At 31.4% G+C, this 21,922-nt stretch overlaps 2 protein-coding genes across 2 annotated transcripts; both read right to left on the reverse strand.

Moving 5' to 3' along the window:
• Positions 1-14,537: 14,537 nt before the first annotated feature.
• LOC111316927 (transcription termination factor MTERF8, chloroplastic-like) lies at positions 14,538-16,178 on the reverse strand. Its single transcript, XM_022919170.2, has one exon. The coding sequence runs from the start codon at positions 16,158-16,160 to the stop codon at positions 14,943-14,945; it is 1,218 nt and encodes a 405-aa protein (XP_022774905.2). The 5' UTR covers positions 16,161-16,178; the 3' UTR covers positions 14,538-14,942.
• Positions 16,179-20,119: 3,941 nt separating this feature from the next.
• LOC111316395 (transcription termination factor MTERF8, chloroplastic-like) lies at positions 20,120-21,863 on the reverse strand. Its single transcript, XM_089753897.1, has one exon. It carries the CDS (start codon positions 21,702-21,704, stop codon positions 20,547-20,549), a length of 1,158 nt encoding a protein of 385 aa, XP_089610023.1. The 5' UTR covers positions 21,705-21,863; the 3' UTR covers positions 20,120-20,546.
• Between the last annotated feature and the right edge of the window lie 59 nt (positions 21,864-21,922).

Consider the following 21,922-nt stretch of genomic DNA (forward strand, 5'->3'; position numbering starts at 1 on the left):
TTTCGTTCATGGCAAGATATAAAGAGGAAGGACAATGTATAGGACTAAGAGAATAATAAGATGGCTTTCATTTATTTGGGTAAACAATAAATTACAAATGATGGTATAGAGATAAAGGGATGGTATTTAGAAGTAGTTATTTGGGGTAACAATGCCCTAAGATAGGTAATTAGATAATCATGACAATAAATCTTGGATCTTCTTCAAAAACATAATTAGAACTTGATGCCCTAACACTTCAAATTACAAATGATGGTATAGAGATAAAAAGATGGTATTTAGGAGTAGCTATTTGGGGTAGCAATGCCACAAGACAAATGATTAGATAATCATGACAATAAATCTTGGATCTCTTTAAAAAACACAATTAGAACTTGATGCCCTAACACTTCAAAGCTCTTTAAAATTTACTATTCCTCATATATCTTTCCAAGTGATACCAATTCAAGCTACTTTTCAATCCAAACTTTTTTTTTTAGATCCAAGTCGCCCTTTTGGGTTTTCAACTTGAACTTTTCTCTTTTTTTTTTTTATTTTAAACTGCCATTTCAAATTTTCAATTTGTACTTTTCCTCTTTTTTTTTTTTAGTTTAAATCGTCTTTTTGAGTTTTCGATTTGAACTTTCACTTTTTTTTTATCAAGCAAAATACTTTTTAACTACATAAAAAATGACAGGACCAGAAAGTTCATCTCTATCCATTTCTGATAAGATTAAAGCTCCTCTCGAAAAAAGCTCTTTTTACCACGTATGACCTTTCTCAATTCATGGTCCATTTTTCTCTATTATAATGCTGACTTGAAAGAATTCTTTTTAACACCAACTCTTTTTCTTGGAATTGATGAGGTTTGACCTTTTTTCATGAGCTCTCATCATTTTTTTTTGATATAATTAGTCATGGCAAAGTACCATCAATCTCTTTTATTCAATAAAGTTCAATTGTTCATAGTGCTCCTGAATCCATTCAGCTTCTTCTAATCTCACTTTCCTTATGACCTTTAGAGATGAGATTTCTACTTCTACTGGTAACACAACTTTTATCCCATAAACTAAGAAAAAAAGAGTTACCTCAGTAGAGGTGCACACAGAATTTTGATATGCATATAAAGCAAAAGATAATTTTTTGTGCCAGTTCTTATATGTTTCAGTCATTTTTTTTAGAATCTTTTTAATGTTTTTGTTTGCCATTTCTACAACCCTATTCATTTTTAGATGGTATGGAGCTGAATTATGGTGTTTGATCTTGAACTAAGCACATACTTCTTACATCATCTTGCTATTTAAATTCTTTGCATTGTCTAAGATGATTCTCTCTAGGAGCTCATATCTATAAACTATTTTCCTTTTGATGAATTTTAGACCATAAATTTAGTCACGATTACGAAAGAGGTAGCTTTGACCCATTTAATGAAGTAGCCAATCATCACAAAAATGAATCTATTTTTGTTTGAGGCCTTTAGTGTGATAAGCCCAATGACATCAATCGCCTACATAAAAAAATAGCTAAGGTGATACTATGACATGTAAAACACTGGGTGAAGTATGAATCCTGTCAGCTTAAATCTGGCATTTGTGACATTTACAAGCATAGTCTATGTAATTTTTTGTCATTGTCAACCAGTAATATCCAACTTGCATGACCTATCTTGCTATCATCTGTCCATTTACATATGCTTCATATACACCATTATACATCTCCTCAACAATTCTTCTAGCTTTAAATGCACTTACACAATGTAGTAATACTTGGTTCTTGCCTCTTTTGTATAAAATTTCTCCATCTAAAATGAATCTCATGGCCAATCTTCATAAAATTCTTTTATCATTTTTCATTGCTAAATTTGGATACTACTGATTCTTTAGACTGCATAATATCATGGTACCAAGGGTGACTATTTTTCTCTTCTTCCAAGTTGGCATAATGTACTAGCATGTCTTTGATATCCAATTTGATAGGCTGAATCTTTGTAATGTCACCAATCTATACCATTGCAACCAATGTAACCAAGACATCTATAATTTTATTTTTCTCTCGAGATAAGTGTATAAACCGAATTGTTTTAAACTGTTTGCATAGCTCTAAAATGTATTTATGATAAGGAATGAGTTTAGAATCCCTTGTTTCCCATTCACCTTTCAATTGATAAATGACTAGAGTTGAATCCCCAAACACCTTTAATATTTTAATTTTTTTGTCCAAAGTCGTATACAACCTCATGACACAAACTTTATATTCAGCGATATTATTGGTGTAATTGAAATTGAATCTCACTATAACAGGATAGTAGTGCTTCGTTAAAGATATCAAAACTACTCTAATCTCGTGTCTTATGGCATTGTGGCCCCATCGAAATACATCTGTCATGTTTCTTCCTCATCATCATCTTCTTCCAATTTTGAGATGATCATTAATTTTTCATCTAAAAAATCAAGCTTCATAGGCTCAAAATCATCAGTGGCCCTGTTTGTCAAGAATTCAGTAATAAAACTTCCTTTGATCTCTTTTTGGCTTTCATATACTATGTCGTATTTCAAAAGCGTCACTTGCGATCTTACGATGCTTTTTTATAGTGAAAGCTTCTCGAAGATGTATTTAATAAGATCCAGTTTAGCTATGAGTAAATTTGTATGATACAGCATGTATTGCTTGGGTCTCTTAGTTGTCCAAGCCAAAATATAACATATTTTCTCTAATGATGAATACTTAGACTCGTGCTCCATGAATTTCTTGCTCAAGTAATAAATAGCTTTTTTTTTTCTTATTGGATTCGTCATGTTGGCCTAGCACATATCTCATTAAGTATAAAATCAATGGTTTTTCTAGAGTAAGAGGTGCTAATATTAGAGGGTTTAATAAGTACTACTTGATCTTATTGAAAGCTTCTTAACATTGCTCATTCCACTCTTCAAGATTATTCTTTCGAAGGAGTTTAAAAATGGGGTTACATTTAAGAGTAAGTTAGAAAATAAATCGAGATATATAATTCATTCCACTCAAGAAGCCTCGAACTTCTTTTTATGTACTTGATGGAGATAAATTCTGGATAGCTCATATTTTGTTTAAATCTACTTCTATCCCTTTTTCGCTAACTATAAATCCCAGTAACTTTCCTAACCTGACTCCGAATGTACACTTAGTTAGATTCAGTTTAAGCTGAAACTTTCGTAACCTTTTGAATAATTTTTTAAGGTTGACTACATGATCCTCTGCTTTTGAGACTTGATAATCATGTCATCCACATACACTTCAATCTCTTTATGCATCATATCATGGAAGAGTGTTATCATAACCCTTTGATAAGTTGCCCCAACATTCTTTAATCTAAAGGGCATAACTTTGTAGCAAAAAGTTCTCCATATGATGATAGAAGTAGTTTTTTCCATGCATCTGAGGCCATTTTATTTGATTATATTCAGAGAATTCATCCATGAAAGAGAATACTGAATGTCGGGCTGTATTTCCACCAAAGTATCAATATGAGGTAGAGAAAAATTATTCTTAGGGTTAGCTTTATTCAGATCTCTATAATCTATACACATCCACACCTTGCCAACCTTTTTGGGAACAGGCACTATATTAGCCACCCATTCAGGATATCTGGTCACTTGTAAGAAGCCTACATCGAATTACTTTTTAACTTTTTTTTTAATTTTCAATAGCATCTTTGATTTCATTCTTTTTAGCTTTTGTTGCACCGATTTGGATTCTGGCTTCAATGGTAACTTATGCTTTACTATTTCAGTGCTGAGTCCAGGTATATCTTAGTAGGACCAAGCAAATACATCCATAAATTCCCAGAGCAAATCTTCTAATCAATGTCCATCACCAACTGAAAGTGAAGTGCTAATCTTGACTTCTTTCTTATTTTTGATGACCAATTCAACCATTTTTTGATGAGGCTTAATAGATTTATCTTCTTGTTTAATTAACCTTATTAGATTCGAAGACAAAGTATATTTCTCAAGATCTTTTTTAGTATCAAGTTCATCAGTATTAATTAAATTTTTAAAGTTAAACCCTAAATCATTGTTATGATTATCTTCGATTCATTTAGGGACTTAAAAATTAATAGAATAAGAAATATTGGCAAGAAATTTTGATAGTGGAATGAATGAAAGAAATGAACAAAATGTATGCTCTTACTTTTATTAAAATAATGAAAAATAAAAGGTCCAAACATAAAAGTTCATCCTAATATTTTTGGGCATAAGCAATTAAGAGATGTGATTACATTGAAAAAAAATTAGCAATCGTAACCATTGGGATGACTTTCCAATTCTGTAATTCATATCCTGGTGGGCAAGGTTAAACTAAGGCTTCCTCGTTTTGGCTGCTATCATCCACCATGTGAATAGATAGCTTGGTAAAAGCTTCTTTCCATTTCGAGTCTTTTTTTGTATCCACTTCAGCTCTCCGGTGCATCTATCCTCCATGAATGAAAGTTTTATTCAAATGAGAAAAAATCATTGAATCTTTCTTTGCCCTTTTGTTGTTGCTCTGCCATTCCTCAATCTCATAACCCAATCCAGATCTATAACTGTAATCCTTAATCTTAGGAACTTTTTTTATCCTTTGAAGGCTTTTGCCTAAGTCGATCCCGATACTCTAACCCTTATTAACCATATGATTGATCACAATTTGGCTAAACTTGAGTCCTTCATCCATTGTAGTAATAGGTTTAAAAGATCGATAAGAACACTCTAATGATTCTTCTGTCGCTTTCACATATAGGGTATTTATGGGTTAGGTCACCAGTAAATCTTCTTTCTCAGCCACAATCACCAATTATCCTTTTACATTGAATTTGATCTTTTGATGTAATGAAGAGGGAATGGCATTTATCTTGTGGATCCATGGTCTTTCCAATAAGCAACTGTATGATGGAGAAATATCCATTACTTGAAATTTATATTAAAAACACATAGACCAATCTGTATGGGTAACTCAATATCTTTCAATACTTCTCGCCTAATCTCATCAAATGCTCGAATCACCATTTGATTGTCTTGGATATGAAACATATCAAAAGGCAACCTTACCAAAGTAAACATAGACATAATGTTAATGGTTGACCCATTATTAACAAGGCTCTTGGCTACTATATGGCCTTTACATTTAACAGTGATATGCAATTCTTTGGTTCTTCTTTTACCCTTCGATAAAATCTCATCATTACTAAAAGAGATATAGTATGGCACCATTAGATTACCTGTTACATGATTGGCACACTTCACAAAAATATTATGGGCCATATAAGCCTGATTTAATACCTTTAACAAAGTATTGTGATGTGGTTCAAAATTTAGAAGGAATGATAGTAGAGAAATTTTGACGGGCATCTTATTTAGCTGTTCCACCATAGAATATTCGCTATGCTTAACTAACTTCAAAAACTCACAAGTTTTTTTTTTAGGCATAAATTTTAACGTATCCTTCTTTGGGATCTCTGGTTCAATTTATTTATTTTTTATTTTATTCAAAGTCTTTGAAGTATAATATCTCTCACTTCTAATTATGCCTCTTAGTTCTGTTATATGGGCAGTTTCAACTTTTAGCATATCTTTTTACTGCCCTTATGTTATCATCCTATATTCATAGTTCTAGGGTACCGCTTTGTTATCTTTATAAAAAAAATGGGCATGAAACTTTGAAGGCTACTAGTTTGGGAATAAACTTATCCTCAGCTGATTAGAGTTTCTCTTTATAGCGTATAGTGACTGATTTTGGTACCCACGTATCTGTCATAGCCACATTGGTGTCTTTCAAGGCTTTTAACTCTTCATACAACTCTATTTGGTAAGAGTTCATCAATTTTTAAACTTTACCACGGAATTGTTTATGATGTCAATTGAATGACCAGGTCATGATATTTACATTTTTTATTCGGGATGTGTTTTCCTACATGAGTGCATGAAATTATAGTCATAATGAGCATTAAAATCATACCATTTAAGGTAAGGGGGTTCAAGCTGTTTTGTAGGGACAGGGGCTATTAGATGGCTTTTATAAAGCTCTTGATATAACTCCATATAGCTTATGGGTATAGGGTCAAAGGTTAATCTTTCTCTAGTTTGTGGTTCTTTGGTATTACTTATGGTACTGACTGGGTGAACAAGGGATCTTGGAGAATATGGATAAAATGGTCAAGTAGTTGATTGGTATGGAGATGTAGAAGTATGATTTATTATGTGGTGGTGGTATATAAGGTAAGTAGGTCGAGTGTAACGTATGAATTGCTACCCTTCAAGACTCATAGCTTGAGTCTCAATTTTTTACTTCTTAGGTGCTCTTTTGGAATACTCACCTCCTTCAAATTTACCATTCTTGATGACATTTTCGATGATCTCTCTTGAAATCACCATGTCGATAAAATTTTTAGTCATATTTTTGATCATCCTCTCATAATAAGACGATTTTAGAGTACTCATAAACAGTATAGCAATTTTTTTCTTTGTTAAAAGAAATTGTATCTGGGCAACCATATCTTGCCACTTTTGAGTATATTACTTAAAAGACTTAGACGCCTTTTTTTCGATTGCTTGTAGGGAAAGACGATCAGTAATCATATCAATGATGTGATGGTACTAGTTAATAAAAGATTTGGTCAGATCTTTTTATGTCTTGATACGAGTTCCATCTAATTAGACGTACCATCTTGTTGTAGATTCAATCAAACTATCTTGAAACACATGCATAAGTAATTTTTCATTACTAACATATTTTGCCATCTTACAACAGTATATGGTGATATACGTGATAAGACACTTGGTACCATCGTACATCTCAAACTCTGGTACTTTAAACTTTGGTGGCATCACTATATCTAGTACTAGACAAAGTCCCACTGCATTCATGGATCCATAAAAATCTATTCCCTCTACAGCCCTTAATTTTTCTTCAAGCTTGTTCATAACCTGAACAATTTTAAAATTTTTCAAAGGCATAGCTGTCTGTGGTTTTTCTTTCTCCTTTACTTCATCGATAGTAGCGAGTTGAATGGGCTAAGCTATCTTTTCGATAAAGATAAAATTATCATAGCTTTGGACAATCTCATAACCTGGTGCATAGGTTATTCATGGGTAGTTGTATCTTGAAAAAGCTACTTGTTGAGGTTGGGAAAGTGGTGTGGTTTGATGTTGTTATGGATCAAAGCCTAAAAGATATGCTAAGTTGGTAGCTTCTTGTGAAGTATCTTCTTCCGTTGATTTCCCTCTATTAATCTTTTTCAGGGCCTCTAGCATTTGGCTTAGCTTTTCCTCTAGTGTCTCTTAGGCTTTTTCTATCCTTTCGAAGTGGCTTGTATTGTCTTATTTCATCTTTCTAGCTAGAACCCAAGTATTGTACTGATGTGTAGCTATTCTTGCACCTTAGCACCATAATTAAAGATTCAATATGTTGTTATGATAATGAATTGATGAATGAGTGTAATGCAAATGCATGAAAAAAAAAACACAAAAAAGAAAAGAAAAATATTTACCCCTAAAAAAATCTAACAAAAGAAAATTTCATTTATTCCACAGAAGTCTGTTTTACATCAAACCTAATATTGTTCCTTTATAGAAACGTCTAACTTGCTCATACTAGTTTTTAGCTTTTTCAATGAAGTTTAATAGTTTTTGTCCATGCTCCCTGTTGGTGTAATCAAAGTTTTCAGTGTCTTAGCCTTTTCTGTCATTTTGACTGCTTGGATCATGGCCTTACCTATTTTAGTTGTAAAGTGCTCTATATACCTCTATTTTCTCAATCTTTTTTTTTTTGCATATACCTCCCTATGCCTCTTTGTGAGGATTCTGACACGATTTTTTTGTTCATTCAACTTTGATGTCAAAGTCAGGATGTAGTCTGAAAGCCATTGCTTCTCTTGCCCAATCTCTATAAAAGCATTTTTTATTTGGGCATATTCTTCCTTCAACTTTTCATTTTCATGAGCTAACTCTGTATTATTTATTTCTTTGGCTTGTACCTGTATGCATAATCTCTTATGCTTTTGTTGTAGCTTCTTCAGCTCATTGAGGATATCATCTCATTCTTTAACAACTTTCTGGGCCTTGCTGTATTCTTTAAAAATTTTGTGGACTTAGATTTTTAATTTTTTTGCTTTATTTTGCCACTAGTATTTTTTTCCTATAACTTCAAGATCTCTTATCTCAGCTTCTCTTTCTCTATCTCATGCTCTAATTTTGATAGCCTTCTATCTGATTCTTGACCCACTGGTAAGTAAAGATCTTGGGGCATAAAAGTAATTTTTTATCCCTTCTTACTTTTTCAAACTAAATATCCTATAGTGGCTCAACTAATGAATGGCCCTAGGCTTACTCCTTGGGCTTTTTCCAAGCCTTAATCATGCCATCAATCTTCTGAAAAGTTTCAGGCCCCCCATATAAGCAGTCAAACTAGTCGAGCTTACAAGTCATAAAAGTGAACTGTTCAGCTTCATGCTGTCTCTTTACCATCAATGGTGCATAACTCATCGACCCCTATAGTCCTAAAAGTGAAACCCCTATTTTGTCTCTACATTGATATAGCATAGGTTCCCTGTCCATCCACGGAGCCAACCATTTCACTTGTTTAGCTGTGAGCCCTTGTAACAGATATTTTCATTCCTTTTGAGTCTTGCTTCTGGCCAAGTGCTTTGACAAAATTCTCTAATCGAACTCCAAGTGTGAAAATAAAGTTTAGTAAAATCATTTTTCTTGCATTTAAAATGACTCTTTTATCCATATAAATAATAAATGTATGCAACCCATGAAACATGTCTTGTCTATCTGCCTACAAAAATTTAAAGATCCGATAGTTTCTGCTAAAATAACTGGTGTAGGATTACACCCTCTTTCAATCTATTAAAATAGATCCACCACTTCTATCTCAATGTGTCTTAAGACCTTGAGGAAGATAACCAACCCATATATCGCTAGAGCAAATGCATTCATTCCCTAGTCATCATCTGGATGTTTAATAATGAAATCCTGGAGAACCTTCCATGGAATACCCTTGTGATATCTTTTTTTTCAGTTGTATGAATTTATAGTCTCTTTTTCTACTTTAGCATCTGACCCAGCTTTTTACGACTTCCTGATTTATATTTTTTCATGTATATTTTGTCTGGATATAGTAAATACATACCCACCAGAGTTGAATACTCCTCTATTGTTTATACTAGATCAATCTCATTAAAGATGAAATATCGATAAGAAGGATCATAAAATTGTAACATCGCTTTGATAAGTGAGTAGTCAACCTCCACTAACATAAGATATGCAATGTGCCTAAATTTCTCACAAAAAGCTTCTTACCTGAAAGAGGTCATACTATTCCATGTATTTGATAGGCTTTTCAAGTCATTATGTTTGAGGAATAGGTGAACTTCTCTTAATAGTGTTGGGATATGACCAGGTGGCAAATAATCTCCTTTTTCTAGCTGCCTCTTTTCTAATTCTATTCTTACTTTGAACAGCATAGATGAAGCATAAACCTGACATTGTGTGGAATCCATGAAGGCCTTTGTTGAAATAGCTTTAAGGCAAAAAACACTATGAATGTGCAAGAAAAAAAATACAAAAAACAAAGAGGTTAGTTAATCATTCCAATAAAGCATATAGTAAACATGACAATTAAGAAAACAACATGACCTAAGTTTTTGTTTATTTACAAAGGGTGGGAAAATAATGCTCTATCTATAGTGGGGCTTTTAAAGTTAATTATATGTGGTTTGGGGTTATTTTTAAAAGGTTCTCAAATTATTCCTTACATCATGGTCCATTACAAATTAATAAGGCACATCAATCCTCGTCCATCATAGGCTATAAGCAGAAAGGGTTCAATCTAAGTGGAAGTGTTTCACAGACCTATGCGGAGGCATGAAATCTCACGAGAGCATTGGTACTTCACTCCCTCCTAAAGGTAAAGCCCAAGTGAAAACAATACATCTTTAATTGCAACAGAAAAAAAAATGCAAATCTAGCAATCACTAACCTTTATAAGAGAATTTTTTATTGTTCAACCATGCAAATCCCCATATTTCCAAGGTCCTTTGTATTGTTGAATAGGTTTTGAATCTACTCCAATGCCCCATAGGAGTAATAGAAACCTTAGAGATTAATTGCCATAAGATGATGGTTAACACAAAATTAAAGAGGAACACACAAACACACCCAGACACATCCAAAGCTTATACTTAATTAGAAAGCACACCAAAAAAGAGATGGTTGTGACGCTAAAAAAGATTGATGTAGTTAGCTTAGTGTACACTCTATAAGTCAAGTAAATATCAAATATACATCAAAGAAAATGGTGAGAATGTACATCAAGGAAAATCACCTTGTTACTAGCTTAAATATGCTCCACCATTTTTGGTTATCATCTGACCAACTTGGGATCGAATATCATCTTCAAGATTGAGAAGTTTAAGAATTAAGAAAGGGAAGCCACCCCTTGTATAGCCCAACCATTGGACAAAATATGAACAAATTAATCAACTTCTCTATTAAATTTGCAAACTCAGATTTTGTTGTTAGTAGCCATACATAGTTCTCTTAAATGTCAAATAAGTAATAAGTTAAAAAGGAAAAAAAATTGGTATATGCTACTGCCATGGTGTAAATAAATCATAGGATTCTACAAGCTTTACCATTACCTTAGTATTACATCAAGGTTTAGCACTAGGTACACTTCTTTTTGCATTAGATATGGACAAGCTTACTGTACATATCCAAGTTAAAGTGCCATAATGTATGTTATTTACAAATGATATAGTCTTAGTTGTTGAAACTAATGATGATCTTAATGCGAAATTAGAATTATGGAGGCATATATGGAAGTCTCAAAGCTTTAAGTTGAATAGATCTAAAACTAAATATATGAAATGTAAGTTTAGTAATTATGGGAAGCGAGTGCTAGTGTGATTAAGTTTGGATGGTGGGTAGTATCAAAGAGTAGTCATTTTTTATATTTGGGATCAATTATTCAAAGTGATGCTGAGATAAAAAAGAATATAAATCATATGATTCAAGTAGAAAGGTGAGATGGTGAAGTGCATTAGGTGTGTTATGTGATCGTAACATAACTTTAAAGTTAAAAGCGAAATTGTATAAAATAATTATACAACTTGCATTGCTATATGGATTTGAGTGTTGGATCGTTAAGAAATAATATAAGAAGAAAATGAGCGTAATTGAGATGATGATGCTTAAATAGATGCATGGTAAGACTAGAAGAGACAAAATCAGAAATGAAGAGATTCCAAAAAAATTAAGGATAGTTTGAATTGAACAAAAGAAGAGAGAAGGTTGTTTGAGATGATTTGAATATGTGAAACGTAAGCTTATTCATGCATCAGTTAGAAGAAATGAACTTCTAGATTTAAGTGAAATCAAAACTTCTAGAGGCAAATCATGAAAGAAATGAATGCAAATAATAATAAATGATATAAGTGTTAGGAAAGTAAATGAAAAGGTTGTTGATAGAAATAAATGGTGTAAAAAGATTCAAAACTACAACCTAACAAGATTCATTTTTTGGCCTTTCATACAACTAACCCAAAAGTTATGCTATAAGGCTTAGTTTGTTGTTGTTAGTATATTTTTGCATCATTCATGCAGATCTACAACCAATAAATTAAAGCAATGCTACAAACTCTAAACTAGTAGTACATTTGCTTAAAAGCAAGCAAAACCTTCACATCCAAATTTATTTTATTAGAGTGCAAATAAAAGAAATTCAATATATATTAAATTTGGGTTAAATATAATAGACATTCAACCTAAAATTAATTAAGAATAAGTGGAGTGATCTTGTTATATTTATGTGCCCAAATTAACCCCAATTTAATAGATTTGAGATTTCTTTGATTCCATTCTAATAAAATTCAAATTCCATAAGCCCTATATCTTACTATTATATAATAGCAAAAACAACATGTATTTCAAAAAATTATGGCACCACTTAGTTGTTAATTTTGTTAACTGTTTTTTGCTCCGAAAAACAAAATGGAAAGACCATGTTTGAATACAAAATTAAATATACATATAATTTGGAAAATTAATCATACAAATATCAGATTTTGTAAAGAATAAATGCATAATCTACTTTTATATTTTGAACAATTATGTTAAAATTGTTGTATTTTAGTCACTTCAATCATTTGTTGCCTCTGAATTAATATGGTTTCCTTTTTATCATTCGCTTCACTTTGCAGTTTGCAGAAATTTTTAAAAATCAAAAAGCAAGTAATAACGAAAAAAAAAAAACAACTACAAAACAAAAAAAATGAATTTTTTAATTCAATTCCAAGTCCCCAACTCCTCGAAAGTAAAACCAAGTACCTCGACCTGTTCTTCAGTGCTGCGCTTGAACCAAGGCTCCTGTTTCCCAATCTCTTCTACCCTCTTCTTCCTCGTCTCCTCCGAAACTACTCCATCTTCTTCCACCACCAAAACCTCCGCCGCCGCAGCACCATTCCCATTCCCGTTCACATACTTCACCAAGCTCCCATTGCTCTCACTCTCCACTACTCCTACCCCACCGTTGATACATCCCTCAATTGATCTATTATTATACCGGTACTTACTTGCACTACCATTTCCATTCAATACAAACCTACCGTTAACTTCCTTGATAAATTCTTGCTCCCTTTCCTCATAGGCAACTCCTTCCTCTTTAAGGGCTGGAACACGAGAACGCGAAACGACGTCGTTCCAGAAATGGCTATTTCCAGCAAAGAGACTCTAGAGAGATAAAAGCGGTACTTTGAAGTTTTTCTTGGAGTGAGAAAATGAAGTTCTTATAATGGTAGAGATGAAGCCATTAATGTAACAGAATTATCTTTTTCTTTCAACAGAAAATTTAAATCAAGCCCTAACTAACACCCAAAATTTTCATTATTTTCCTTTTCTTTTTTGGTAATTTTTAGAACTGTGAAGGTTTCGTGGTAGCAGAATGAAAACAAACGGACAAATTTTAAAAAATTTAAATGACGAAGGAAATAAGAAATAAAAAGTGAAAAAAGCGAGGAAGGAAATATATCTAATTTAAAAAATAGGAAAAAAAAAAAGGGTGGAGATTATGGGGACACGTGGCGGAACAGTTGAGAGAGTGCGGATATTGAGAATTGTTATTGGAGAAGACAGTTGCTGGAGATGTCTTGGCCAGAAAGTCTTTGACTATGCAAAGTTCAATTGTACTCTTTTTAGCTTACGTGTCAATTAATTTTTGTTTTAATTGAAGTTATCTTAAAAAAAAAAAAATCCTAGACGCCTGTTTGGATTAAAGTTCAAAGTTTATGTGGATGACGATGAGAAGAGTTAAAAGTTTATAATTATGAGTAAAAATAATTATTATAATTGTGTTTAAAAATTTTTATTAAAATAATTTTAATTAAAATTAATATTTAAATTTAATAAATAATTCGATAAATTTAACTCATCACATTAAAAATATGATGACATTCAACCTCTATTTAGTCGGGTCAATGTGTCAATTAAATTTTTTTTTTGTTTGAAAATTTTAAAAATAAATAAATTTTTTAATTTTTTAAATCAAATAAAATATGTCATTTTTAATAATTTAAAATAAATTATTATAAATAATACATTTAAAATTATCTCAATAAATAATCATTAATAAAATTTAAATTTAAAATCTCTTTAAAAAAACAAACTTAATTAGTCACAAGGTCAAGTTTCCAGATTTTACAAGGATTTTTTTTCTTTTTTTAATTCATCGAGGAAACTAACAAATGCCAACGTACCATCAACTCAATCCCATCACTTGTTGTCAAGTTGGTATCAATGTAAGTAATAATTCTTTTTGAGGTTAATATCTTAAATAGACTTTGATTATTGTATTTTTTTTAATGCAATATCTATAATAAAATCTTTTAAATCGTTACTTAAATTTTGTTTTCATCTATTAAGATATTTCAATTTCAAAAATCATTATAATAATTATTAATGTGTTAATTAATATTGATATAAATAACTCGTAACTATCATATGATAATAATAAAAATATCACATATCATAATTTTAAAAAATAAAAATAAAAAATTTTTTAAAATAAAATAATTTACAAATAACAAAAATATAATTTTTTTAAATTTTTTTAAATATTACATGATACAATCACATTACTGTCACATAACAATTATGTCTCATCCACATCTGCTAACTATATTAAAGTTTATTCTAATGATCTTAGGGTTAAGTATAGTTTAATAGACAGAAATGAAATTTAGACACCAATCTAAAAAATTTTTTTTAAGTAGCACATTAAAAAATAAAAGTGCAATATTTCACAGCTATTGAGGGTATTATCTCTAATTCTTTTATGTCTATTTCATCCTTGTTAGTCTCATACATGAAATCCATAACACATATGCATAATTGGTGAATCATAAATTAAACATCACTATATCAAGCCTTTCTTTTCCTCCGAAGTGTATTTTTTCCCTTCTTTTTGAAGATAGTAAAAGGATGAACTTTTTATTCATGACGAAGAAAAGCTGAACAAATTTGTCTGAAAAATAGTTCAAAAACACAAAATGGCATAAAATATAAATTCTATACACTGTTAAGTGTATAGATCAAATATAAACTAAATTAAATGACATATTAGTATACGAGGACCATCTTGAATCAACATGAAAGCTCAAAAGTGGCCTTTGATAAAGTAAAACCAATTAAATACAAACATACTTAGCATGTTTTTTCTTCTCAAAAAGAAGGGTGCAAAAGATGAGCCTTGTAAGCTATCAGCAGTTCCTCCACATCATCTGGAAACCTTGACATGAACTCCAAGAATTCATTCTCTGTATATTCCATGATGTAAAGAAAACTCCAATACATTTTCAACAACTCCTTCTAACTAGTAATCTGCAAAACTCAATCTTGAGGAATCATATGATCTCCCAAACTACTCATCAAAAGAATTGGCCTAGAAAAAGACTTTTATAATGTGTTTTCTTCTTCTGAAGAAGAAGTGTGCAAAATACGAGTTTTGTAAGCCATCAACAGTTCTTCCACATCATCTGGAAACCTTGATATGAACTCCAAGAATTTATGCTCTGTAAAATCCAAGATGTAAAGAAAACTCCGATCCGTTTTCAACAACTTCTTGGACTTAATAATCTGCAAAACTCGGTACCTAGGAATCACACGATCTTCTAAACTACTCATCAAAAGAATTGGCCTAGAAGCCAAAACATTCTTATCAAACTTTGCCACATTAAGAAAAAACTCAATTCGTAACTTCATTTTCTCTTCAGAGACCCTAAAAACACCGGGGATCTTCCTAAACATAACGAGGCAATCATTATCCGAAAAACCAAAAGTCTTAAGTAATTCACATTTCTTCTGAAATGTTTGCTCACTCAAGCAACTCAAGGTATGAATAGCATGCATTAACATCCTCGAATCAATCGAAAACCCCATATCTACAACCCTCGTAACGAGATCCCTTAATGCCGATTCTCGCATCCTAAAAATCCTAGGTTGTCTCGTTAACAACTTTGAGAGCTGAGATCCAACAATCCCGCAGCTTTCCAAATACTCAAGGTTTCTCGACAACTTTAACATGTCATCTCTAGCAAGAAAACCATTGCATCTATTGAAGACCTTAAACAAGTCTTCATTATTATTCCCTAAAATTTTCTTGACAAATTGGATAGAAGGAATCAACTTTTTATCTAAACTACAAGTTAAAAGCGTAGAATTCTTAGAAAAGAACTTACCCAGATGGGGTTCCACAAGACCCAGATCTTGAAAAAGCTTGATTTTTGGCCTAAGCTTCTTTTCTACATCAGCAAACAGAATGTGGGGCGCCACATGGACAGCAGAGGCTATTTGGGCATTAGAAAAGCCAAGACTTTGGAAAAAATTGGCAACCGAATGAGCCTTTTTGAGGGATTTCACATGAGAGTAACGATTAGAGATTGAAAAAGCCTGGGTTTCAGTGAAATCCAAGTTTTTTACAAGGTAATTGAAAAGGGGAGGATTCGAAACAGAGGTGGAACGAGAATACGAGAAAATAAAAATAAATGATTTGGGTTTTAACGAAAAATTGAGAAAATAGGAAGTTGAGAAAATAGAAGATAATTTGAGGGTTTGCATTGAGGTTTTTGAGGAAATCTCTGCAGGGGGTTTTAGGGTTTGAAATTCAATTTTCATTATCCAGAATTGCAGATCCAATTCCAAATACATTCTCGATCAAGTAACGACGACGTTTAGAGTAGAAGGCCATAAAAGCAGCGACGCCGTTTCTTGCAAAACAAACTTCTTAAGGGTGGACTTTTTATTTATTGGTTTAATTTATGTTTTTGTTTTCTTATAGATGATGCAATTTATGATAATTTGTATTTCTTTCCACTTTAATCCTTATAATTTACCGCTAAATTTGGTATATGAAATTTATAAATTATTTAGATTTTAACCATTATTAACATTAATAAAACTATAAATTATAAATACATGAGCATACAAAGATAAATTCAAAATTTGTTTTCTCCATAGGGCCAAACTTACAATACAATATTTTTCCTTAAAATTTTATATTTAGTAATAATAATATTGCTTCGTTTATAAAATTACAAAAAATATATGAAATGTAAGTTTAAAAATCATAAAAAACGAGTGCTAATGTGATTAAATTAGTTGGTGGGTAGTATTAAAGAGTAATAATTTTTTATATTTGAAATTAATTATTCAAAGCGATGTTGAGATAAAAAGAGATATAAAATCATATGATTCAAGCAAGAAGGTAAGATGGTGAAGTGCATTGGATGTGATATGTGATTGTAACATAATTTTAAAGTTAAAAGCAAAATTGTATAAAACAACTGTGAGATTTGCGTTGTTATATAGATCTAAGTATTAAGTCGTTAAAAAATAATATAAAAAAAAATGAGCGTAGCTGAGATGAGAATGCTTAAATAAATAAATGATAAAATTAGAAGAGACAAAATAAAAAATGAAAAGATTTCAAAGAAATTAGGAATAGTCTGAATTAAGCAAAAGATAAGAAAAAGATCGATTGAGATTATTAGACATATGAAATGTAGACTTATTAGTGCACCGGTTAAGAGAAAATGAGTTTCTAAATTTAAGTGAAATCATAACTTCTAGAGACATATCAAGAAAGAAATAAATGCAAATAATAATAAATGATATAAGTGTTAGGAAAATAAAGGAAAAAGTTGTTATTGATAGAAATAAAATGGTGCAAAAAGACTCAAAACTACAACTTAACATGAATTTTTTTTTTTTTTTGGCCTTTCATACAACTAACCCAAAGTTATGATATAATATTTAATTTGTTATTGTAAGAATATACTTTTGCATCAATGATGTAGATCTACAACCAATAAATTAAAGCAATGCTACAAACTCTGAACTAGTAGTACATTTGCTAAAAAGCAAGCAAAACCTTCACGTCAAATTTATATTATTAGAGTGCAGATAAAATAAATTTTATATATGTTAAATTTGGGTTAAATATAATAGATATCTAACCTAAAATCAATTAAAAATAAGTGGAGTGACCTTGTTTTATTTATGTGCCTAGATTAACCCCAATTTAATAGATTTGGGATTTCTTTTATTCTGCTCTAATAAAGTTCAATTTCCATAAGCCCCATATCTTACTATTATATAATAGCAGAAGCAACATGTATTTCAAAAAATTATGGCACCACTTAGTTGTTAATTTTGTTAATTGTTTTTTGCTCCAAAAAACAAAATGGAAAGATGATGTTTGAATACAAAATTAAATTTACATATAATTTGGAAAATTAATCATACAGAATATCACATTTTGTAAAGAATAAATGCATAATCTACTTTTATATTTTGAACAATTATCTTAAAATTGTTGTATTTTAGTCACTTCAGTCATTTGTTACCCCTGAATTAATAGGGTTTTCTTTCTATCATTCGCTTTGCTTTGCAGTTTGCAGAAATTTTTAAGAATTAAAAAGCAAGGAATAACGAAAAAAAAAAACAACAAAACAAAAAAATAATTTTTTAAAATCAATCCCAAGTTCCCAACTCCACAAAAGTAAAACCAAGTACCTTGATCTGTTCTTTAGTGCTTCTTCTACCACTACAACCTCCACCGCAGCACTATTCCCATTCCCGTTCACGCTCTTCACCAAGCTCCCACTGCTCTCGCTCTCCAACACTGCTACCCCATCGTTGATATATCCCTCAACTGATCTATTATCATACACGTACTTACTTGCACTACCATTTCCATTCAATACAAACCTACCGTTAACTTCCTCGATAAATACTTGCTCCCTTTTCTCATAGGCAACTCCTTCCTATTTAAGAGCTCGAACACGAGAAGCGAAAGGACGTCATTCTAGAAACGGCTATTCCTAGCGAGAGAGACTCTAGAGAGAGATTAACATCTAGAGAGATAAAAGCGGTACTTTGAAGTTGATCTTGGAGTGAGAAAGTGAAGCTCTTGTAATGCTAGAGATGAAGCCATCAATGTAACAGAATTATCTTTTTCTTTCAACAGAAATTTTGAATCGAACCCCAACTAACACCCAAAATTTTCATTGTTTGCCTTTTCTTTTTTGGTTACTTTTAGAACAGTGAAGGTTTTGTAGTGGGAGAGTGAAGACAAACGGACAAATTTTAAGAAAATGAAATGAGGTAGGAAAGTAGAAATAAAATGTGAAAAATGCGAGGAAGGAAATATAAGTAACTTTAAAAAAAGGTATAAAAAAAAGAAGGGGGTTGAGATTAGCGAGGACATGAGGCAGAGAGGATTGAAAGAGTGGATATTTTGAGAATTGTAATTGGAGAAGATTGTTGCAGGAAATGTGTTAGCCAGAAAGTCTCTTTGACGATACGAAATTCAATTGTTCTCCTTTTAGCTTACGTGTCAATTAATTTTTGTTTTAATTGAAGTTATCTTTAAAAAAATAAAAATAAAAAAACCTAGACGGGCGTGTTGGATTGGAGTTAAAATTTTATTTGGATAGCAGTGAGAAGAGTTAAAAGTTTATAATTATGGTTAAAAATAATTATTATAATTACAATTAACAAAATTAACATTTAAATTTAATTAATAACACAATAAATTCAATTCATCACACTAAAAATACGATGATATCCAATCCCCACTTAATCAGGTCAGCGTGTCGGTTGTCGTTGAGCAACCCTAAATTAACCCAAAAATAATAAATAAACTGACCCCAGTATGGCGTACTAGGCATTGGTCACATGGTCAAGTTTCCAGATTTTACAAGGATTTTCTTTTTTTATTCATCAAGGAAACTAACAAATGCGAATTTTCGAGTCCAGGCCAATGTATCATCAACTCAATCCCATCACTTGTTGTCATGTTCGTATGATTGTAAGTAATAATTCTTTTTCGTGTTAATTTCTTAGATAGACTTTGATTATTGTTTTTTTTTAATGAAATATCTAAATTAAAAATTTTTTATATAGTTACTTAAATTTTATTTTCATTTATTAAGTTATTTCAATTTCAAAAATCATTAGAATAATTGTTAATGAGGCAATTAATATTGATGAAAATAATACGTGAGTATCATATGATAATAATGTGATACCACATCATATTTTAAAAAATAAAAATACAAAATTTTGTAAAATAAAAAAATTTTTAACATAAAATAATTTTAAAATAACAAAAAAAAGGTAATTTTTTTTTATTATTATTTTTAAATATTACATGATACATTTACATTACTGTCACATAATAATCATGTCTCATCCACATCACTGGTAACTATATTAATGTTTATTCTAATGATCTTAGGGTTTAGAATAATTTAATAGATGAAAATGAAATTTAGATACCAATTTAAAACATTTTTTTTGTTTAAGTAGCGCATTAAAAAAAAAAAAAAGTGTAATGGTTCACAGCTATTTAGGTTATTAGCTCTAATTCTTTTATGTCTATTTCATTTTTGTTAGTCTCATACATGAAATCCATACCACATATGCATAATTGATGAATCATAAATTAAACATCACCATATCAAGCCTTTCTTTTCCTCCTAAGTGTATTTTTTTTCCCTTCTTTTTGAAGACAGTAAAAGGATGAACTTTTTATTCATGAGGAAGACAAGCTGAACAAAGTTGTCTCAAAATACTTCAAAAACAAAAAATGGCATAAAATATAAATTCTATACACTGTTAAGTGTATAGATCAAATATAAACTAAATTAAAAGACAAATTAGTATACGAGGACCATCTTGAATCAACATGAAAGCTCAAAAGTGGCCTTTGATAAAGTAAAACCAAATTAAATAAAAACAGACTTAGAATGTTTTTTCTTCTCAAAAAGAAGTGTGCAAAAGATGAGCCCTATAAGCTATCAGCAGTTCCTGCACATAATCTGGAAACCTTGACATGAACTCCAAGAATTCATTCTCTGTATATTCCATAATGTAAAGAAAACTCCAATACATTTTCAACAACTCCTTCTATTTAATAATCTGCAAAACTCAATATTGAGGAATCACATGATCTCCCAAACTACTCATCAAAAGCATTGGCCTACAAACAGACTTTTATCATGTGTTTTCTTCTTCTTCCGAAGAAGTGTGCAAAAGATGAGCTTTGTAAGCCATCAACAGTTCTTCCACATCATCTGGAAACCTTGATATGAACTCCAAGAATTTATTCTCTGTATATTCCAAGATGTAAAGAAAACTCCGATCTGTTTTCAACAACTTCTTGGACTTAATAATCTGCAAAACTTCGTATCTAGGAATCACACGATCTTCCAAACTACTCATCAAAAAAATTGGCCTAGAAACCAAAACATTCTTATCAAACTTTGCCACATTAAGAAAGAACTCAATTCCTAACTTCATTTTCTCCTCAGAGACCCTAAAAACACCTGGGGTCCTTCTGAACATAACGAGGCAATCATTGTCCGAAAACCCAAAAGTCTTAAGTAATTCACATTTCTTCTTAAATGTTTGTTCACTCAAGCAACTCAAGGTATGAATAGCGTGCACTAACATCCTCGAATCAGTCGAAAACCCCATATCTACAACCCTTGCAACGAGATCCCTTAATGCCGATTCTCGCATCCTAAAAATCCTAGGTTGTCTCGTTAACAACTTTGAGAGCTGAGACCCAACAATCCCACAGCTTTCCAAATACTCAATGTTTGTCGACAACTTTAATATGTCATCTCTAGCAATAAAACCATTGCATCTATTGAAGACCTTAAACAAGTCTTCATTACTATTCCCTAAAATTTTCTTGAAAAATCGGATAGAAGGAATCAACTTTTTATCTAAACTACAAGTTAAAAGCGTAGAATTCCTAGAAAAGAACTTACCCAGATGGGTTTCCACAAGACCCAGATCTTGAAAAAGCTTGATTTTTGGTCTAAGCTTCTTTTCTACATCAGCAAACAGAATTTGAGGCGTCACACGGACAGCAGAGGCTATTTGGGCATTAGAAAAGCCAAGACTTCGGAAAAAATTGGCAACCGATTGAGCCTTTTGGAGGGATTTCACATGAGAGTAACGATTAGAGATTGAAAGAGCTTGGGTTTCAGTGAAATCCAAGTTTTTTACAAGGTAATTGAAAAGGGGAGGGTTCGAAACAGAGGTGGAAGAAGAATATGAGAGAATAAAAAAAAATGATTTGGGTTTTAACGAAAAATTGAGAAAATAGGAAGTTGAGAAAATGGAACATGATTTGAGGGTTTGCATTGAGGTCTTTGAGGAATTCTCTGCAGGGGGTTTTAGGGTTTAAAACTCAATTTTCATCATGCAGAACTGCAGATTCAATTCCAAATACATTCTCGACCAAGGACGACGACGTTTAGAGCAGATAGCCATATAAGCAGCGATGCCGTTTCTGGAACAACAAACTTCTTAAGGGTGGACTTTTTATTTATTGGTCTATTTTATGTTTTTATTTTCTTATA

This window comes from Durio zibethinus, chromosome 24 (genome assembly GCF_047325235.1).
Source record: "Durio zibethinus cultivar Kanyao isolate XHJ-2024 chromosome 24, ASM4732523v1, whole genome shotgun sequence".
Taxonomy (NCBI): domain Eukaryota; kingdom Viridiplantae; phylum Streptophyta; class Magnoliopsida; order Malvales; family Malvaceae; genus Durio; species Durio zibethinus.

Bases quoted from the DNA above. Each gene is read 5' to 3' on its own strand.
- LOC111316927 (XM_022919170.2), bottom strand. From the start codon at position 16,160: ATGAAAATTGAATTTCAAACCCTAAAACCCCCTGCAGAGATTTCCTCA.
- LOC111316395 (XM_089753897.1), bottom strand. From the start codon at position 21,704: ATGCAAACCCTCAAATCATGTTCCATTTTCTCAACTTCCTATTTTCTC.